This window comes from Eriocheir sinensis, chromosome 46, assembly GCF_024679095.1.
Source record: "Eriocheir sinensis breed Jianghai 21 chromosome 46, ASM2467909v1, whole genome shotgun sequence".
Taxonomy (NCBI): Eukaryota; Metazoa; Arthropoda; class Malacostraca; order Decapoda; family Varunidae; genus Eriocheir; species Eriocheir sinensis.
In genome coordinates, this window is record NC_066554.1 from 1,870,334 (window position 1) to 1,876,691 (window position 6,358).

Consider the following 6,358-nt stretch of genomic DNA (forward strand, 5'->3'; position numbering starts at 1 on the left):
TAAAAACATATTGCGTGTTAATGAGTAATATTTGACGCTGAATGTAAAAGGAAAACACATTATTAGGTATTTATTGACTTAACCGGAACACGGAAAAGGAAAATTCGGAGCTAAATGGAGAAGGAAAATATTAACGTTACAGACAGAATATTAAATTTTCCCGGAAGCCCTGCAGAGGAGGAGGAAGAGGAGGAAGAGGAAGAAGAGGAGGAGGAAGAGGATTGAAGAGCATATCATGAGTGGCGGCATGATAATGATGATATTAATAATAATAATAATAATAATAATAATAATAATAATAATAATAATAATAATAATAATAATAATAATGATAATAATGAAAATAATGATAATGACGATGATGATAATGAGGATGATGAAAACAATAACAACGATAATAATGAAAAAGCAATGAGATAGATAGACAGATAGATAGGAAGATAGATAGATAGATAGATATAGATAGATAGATAGATATAAATAGACAGATATAGATAGATAGATAGATAAGAAAAGAAAAGAGAAGAAAATATAAGAGAAGGGGAAGAGAAGGGAAGATAACAGAGAGGAAGGGAAGATAAAGAATGAGAAAGACGGAGACAAAGAGAGACAGAGACGGAGACACAGACACAAACAGACACAGACACAACGCGAAACAAAAAGAGCAAGACGGAGCAAGACAGCAAGCAAGACAGCCTCAAGATCGGCTCACTCACGGGAAGGGGTTGCTCTTGGTGACGGGGTTGGTGTTGAAAATGGTCCGCTCGATCATGCTGCGGAAGTCGGCCTTCACCTTCTGCATGATGTTCTGGGGCAGGATGCTGAGCAGAAGCGTCTCCTCCTGCTTCTTCTCCGCCTCCACCTGCGCCGAAGGAGGAAATGAATAATAATGATAGTAATGATAAAATGACACTTCTACTACTACTACTACTACTACTACTACTACTACTACTACTACCATTACCAAATGATAAATAAATGGAATTAAAACGCTTTTCTGGGTATTTATGTATTTTTAAAGTGTTTTTCCTCACTACTTCCGCGTCTCTGTGTTCAATTTTTTATATTATTTCCATCCTATGCAACGTTGCCAGATTGTCGTACTCAGGCGATTATATTTCCCGACTTCCTACCCCAAAACTGTCTTCTGGGCTCCAATAACGAAACTCATTTATAGTTATCGTTAAAAGTTAGATTCTGATGTTTCTTGGCAATAGTTAGGCGTCAGAAACCGGTTAATACTATTCTCTGAGTACGATAATCTATCTGGCAAGGGTGATCCTGTGTTCATTCTCTCCCTTAGTTTGGCAAATACATTAATTCATAACGAGTGTATTTCGGCATAATATTCAACTAAAGAAGACAGTGCGAACAGCAAACCCTGCTTAAAGATGGATGTTTTTGTTAGGTATGTACATTATAGGCCGTAAGTGCATTTGAAAACGGTAACTGTAATGAAAACTTTTGTTATTCATGTGAAATACTCGAAAACACTTAAGTAAAGGAGCAAAGCAAAGTCCGTATTCTGTACCTTAAACAAATAAAGGGTGAAGGTGTATTAAGAATGATGTGATGGAAAAGATAAGTGAAGTTAAATAAAAACGTCGAAGAACTCATTTGAAGCGAGCAGAGAAAAGTTCGTATCCATTACCTTGAACTTGGATTCCAGACTGCCTCGCTTGTCCAGGAAGGCTCGTCTGAAGGCCACCTCACTCATGAAGCGCCAGTAGATGCCCAGCAGGTTGACGCAGACGAGGATGGCCGCTTCCACACACATCTGGGGGCGGGGAGCAGAAAGGGAGTCAAAACCAATAAAAGGGGCCGGAGGGAGAAGGAAGTGGAGTGTGAAGAGGAAGAAGAGGAGGTGAGGTAGGTATTCTTCGCTTCTGCCTCTAACATCAACTATTTTCAAAGGCCGAAAAGGAGATCAATCGGGTTTTAATGAGTGCTGTTTTTAGTCTCGTGGTACAGAGGAAGGGTTAAACTATCACTAGCGTCATAAAACTACCCATGGAAATGCCCCAAAACTCCCACGAAAGCCTTATCAAATGTGTGTGCTTGAGGCCGATATGTTTAAGAATATGACCCTTAATCCGTCCGCTGTGATTGGCACGGATTTGGCTTTCACTGGTAGCCTGGTAACTATACTCCATGTCTTTCTCTGCCTCTGTGGTGGATAGTGGAGTGTTTCCCATGTGGTATTGGTGTGCTGGATATTCCCTCCCAAGGTGCAGGACTTTACATTTCTCTTCATTGAATTGTAGCAGCCACTTTTTGTTCCATTTCTATAGCTCGGTGATGTCTGACTGTAGGAAATCCGTAGTAAAGGGGTTAAGGCGCCGCAGTCTTAAACATTTCGGCGCCCAAACACACACATTAAACAAGCCTCTCGTGCGATTTCTGGGTATATCCATGGGTACCTTTACGATCCTGGTGGTAGTTTGACCCTTCATCTGTACTATGGACCTATAAAAACACTCATTAGAACCCGAATGATCTCCTTTTCGACCTTAAGAAATAGTTGGTGTGAGGGACGAATGCGTCTGAGAATGCCGACCGAAGTGCATTCAGTGGGGTCGTCAGCAGCGAGGGTAAGGGGAGTCACGTGGCCGACAGTTGGTTTATATATGCCCGTGTAGCCCGACGCTTGGTTGTGCCTGAGTCAAAAGCCCGTTAAAAGGGTTTGCTAATGGGAACATGCTTACAAAGGTCCGCCTCTTAGCTCTTCTTTAGCGGCATGAATCCTGAGCTGTGTTGAAAAGTGAAGCTCTTATTAAATTAATGTATGATAAGCCAACACTATAAGATTTGTCAAAGATTCGGCCAATCACACCCCGATAACAGATAACACTAAATACCTACTTTCTAAATATAGTAGAAGCAAAAGAAAAAAATAGTATTATAGTAGTAGTAGTAGTAGTAGTAGTAGTAGTAGTAGTAGCAATAAAAATAATAATAAGAAGAAGAAAGTAAAAGAAAAAATAAGTAAACTAAGAAAAAAACTGCGCCATGGATTTCTAACACTTATCCATCAAAACTATCTTGACCACTAGAAAACCTATATAACAAAAAGTGAATAGATTGCACCAGATTGCTGTCCCTTATAAAACAAGAAAAACTGATCTCGCATGCCGCGCCAAATGACTTCTGATAAGTATATGTTGCGCTAGATTCCTGTCAATGACGTAACAGAAACACAAACAGAACTCGCACGCCGGAGAACCTCACATCAATACACACACACTAAACCTCCGTGCCCACCTTGGTAACGATGTGCCGGTGCTCGGTGTCCAGGTGTCCGGTGCCGATGGCGTAGTAGCTGAGGGCGAGGTCCCCGGCGGTGAGGAAGCCCGCCAGCGCCACCGCCTGCCACTTGTACGGGATGGGCAGGAACACATACACCACCAGCAGCAGGTACACAATGTTGCCGGACTGCGAGGGGGGTAGAAGGGGAGGAGGAAGGTAAGTAGGTGAGTAGGTAGACAGGTAGAGAAGTAGGTAGGGTAGGTATGTAGGTATGTGGACAGGTAAGTGGGTAGTTAGATAGGTATGCAATGTAGTTATGAGGACAGGTAGGTAGGTAGGTAGGTGAGTAGGAAAGTGGGGAGGGAGGGATGAAGGGAGGGAGTTAAGCAGGTAGGAAGGAAGGTAGTGGCATATGATTCCATGTATTAAGACAAAGGTAGGTAGGTACGAAAATGAGGTAACAACTAACTCAATACGCATTATAATGTCTGTAACTAATATCTATGCTTAATGTGTTGCTTCTCGTTCGGAAAGCAACAATAACACAACAATAATGATAACACTAACTAACATTCAACGCAATACAATAAATGAACATCTCCCTCTTTCCATACCTTCATATTATAGTGCTGCTCGCCCTCCGGAAAGCTGGTCTCCTTGAAGAACAGAGTGAGGGCGACGTCGGTGGCGAAGATGGTGAGGATGACGAGGCCGGACATGACGATATGGAGGCGAGGGAACTGCTTGAAGGTGGCCTCGTTGTAGACATAGACGAGCAGAGCCATGCACACCACCAGCCCGGCGGCGTGACCAGTGAGCTCCGGCACCAGCTCCTCGATAGGCTCCTACGGCGGGTTAAGAGGGAATGTGTGAAGGGAGGAAGGAGTGAAGGGGTGAAGGAGTGTGGTGAAGTGAAATTGGTAAAATGACGAAGTGTTGAAGTGACGAAGCAGTTAAAGTGTGAAATGGTAACGTAATGAAGGGGTGAGTGGTGACGTGGGAAGGTGAAGTAAAGTAGTTACGGTAGGTGGGTAATTGATGGGTAGCTTAGTCGTAGTAGTTTAACAGTTGAATAGAGAGGAAATAAAGTGGTTAATGACAGGTAGGTAATTGATTTCCATATTGATAGTTGACAGTTGATAATTTAATAGGTACTTTGACAGGTATATTAGTAGATTAGGAGCAGCGAGTAGCGGGCTTTTTTTTATTATTGTTTCCTTTTTTTTGTGTGCCCTTGAGCTGTCTCCTTTGTTGTAAAAAAAAAAAAAAGATAGATATAGATAAGTGGATTGGAAACAAGTAGATATAGGAGCGTATAAAGCTAAATAAGTAGGAAGGTAAGTAGATAGTTAGGTAGGTAAGCAGATGAGGATGTAGGTAGAAGTGAATTATTACAAGTATTAAGACAAAAAGGTAGGTAGGTATCGTAGGTAGATAGTGAGATCATCAGATAATGAGGTAGGTAATTGTGAACGATATCATGTATTAAGACAGATTGGTATGAAGGCAAGGTGGGTAGATTGGTAGGTAAAGGTGGTTAAGTAGGTAAAGGTAGGTAGGTAGATAGGTAAGGGTAAGTAGGTAGGTAAGTAGGACAAGGTCAGGTTGGAAGTGATGATTGTTGTTGTTGTTGTTGTTGTTGTTGTTGTTGTTGTTGTTGCTAGCGAGGAGCCTTTTCTTTGTTTACCTGTTTTATTACTTTTTTTTTTTTTTATCTTTTACGTGTATGAAAGATAATATAGGTAAAAACAATGAAAAAAACATACAACAACAACAACAACAACAACAAGATAAAACTGACCTTGCTTGCGAACTTATTTAATTATGTATTTGTTGACTTACTTATCTCATTTATCATATTTACTTACTTATCTTATTTACTTATCACCGTTTCCATTTCAACACAACACGTCCGCGGCCTCAGTGAACCAACCAACTGACTGACTGACTGACTGACTGACTGACCAACTGACTGACTGGCTGACTGACTGACATGACTGAGGAAGTGGTGTGACTGACTGACTAACTGACTGGCTGACTGACTGACTGACTGACATAACTGAGAGCAGAATGACTGACTGACTGACATAACTGAGAGAGCAGAATGACTGACTGACTGTTTGACTGGCTGACTGACTGAGGAAGCGGGATAACTATATAACTGACCCATTGATTAACATGACTGAGAGAGCGGCGTTGCTGACTAACTGACTGACTGCCTGACTGACTGAGGGAAAGGCGTGACTGACTGACTAATTGACTGACCTGACCGGCGGCGAGGATGATGATGAAAATAGTGGAGAGGAAGAGCTGCAGGATGAGGTAGATGATAAGCATGGCGTGGTGGAGGCGCAGCTGGTATTGGTCAAACAGGTCCTCCAAGTCCTTAACCCGAAATCTCTCCTGCGGGCGGAATAGGCCGAAGAAGGGTTATAGGATGCTGTCTCTATTGTTCCCTCTCCTCCTCCTTCTCTTCCTCCTTCTCCCCCTCTTCTTCTTTCTCCTCCCATTACGATATATAGACACATTAAAAAAGATTAGCTATACTACTACTACTACTATTACTACTACTACTACTACTTCTACTACTATTACTACTACTGCTACTACTACAACTACTGCTACTACCATACTTCAATATTCCCGTATAATTAAGCTAGAGTTGCATATTTTCCATCATATACTACATAATATAGATAAATGATAACCAGATAAACATAAATAAATATCACTGTGGCACTAAAACTCGTTAAAGGAAAAAATGATGTGAAAGAGAGAGTGGCTAGTAACAAAGGAAAACCATAAGACCACCAACAACTCATGGCGGGACTCGAACACTGACCCTGAGGTAGCTCCATGACCAGTTCCTGTCGTCGGTGTTGGCGGCGAGGGGCTCCTTGATGAAGGCGGAGGCGGTGGACTGGCGCCGCTGCTGGAGGGACGAGAGGGAGTTGCGCGTCATGGCTTCGAAACGGCGGTCCTGAGAGTCGTCTGAATTCCGCGGCGACGTGTCAAAATTCATAGACCCAATGCTGCTGCGACCATTGGCCAGCCCAGCGACGGCCGGCCCCTCGCCCTGCACCTCCACGTCCTGGTCCTCGCACTCTCTGTA

The 6,358-nt window shown here is 42.5% G+C and overlaps 1 protein-coding gene across 8 annotated transcripts in view; it reads right to left on the reverse strand.

The window, feature by feature from the left end:
• Nucleotides 1–6,358, reverse strand: part of LOC126980980 (adenylate cyclase type 2-like) — a 115,261-nt gene that overhangs the window by 21,129 nt on the left and 87,774 nt on the right. For all 8 annotated transcript variants that reach the window (XM_050831505.1, XM_050831504.1, XM_050831501.1 and 5 more), the window contains 6 exons: nucleotides 6,089–6,353; nucleotides 5,512–5,649; nucleotides 3,861–4,091; nucleotides 3,262–3,432; nucleotides 1,652–1,777; nucleotides 717–862 (listed from right to left, as the gene is read on the reverse strand). In XM_050831505.1, the coding sequence (XP_050687462.1) occupies nucleotides 717–862; nucleotides 1,652–1,777; nucleotides 3,262–3,432; nucleotides 3,861–4,091; nucleotides 5,512–5,649; nucleotides 6,089–6,353 (1,077 nt within the window). The remainder of the gene's footprint in view (nucleotides 1–716; nucleotides 863–1,651; nucleotides 1,778–3,261; nucleotides 3,433–3,860; nucleotides 4,092–5,511; nucleotides 5,650–6,088; nucleotides 6,354–6,358) is intronic.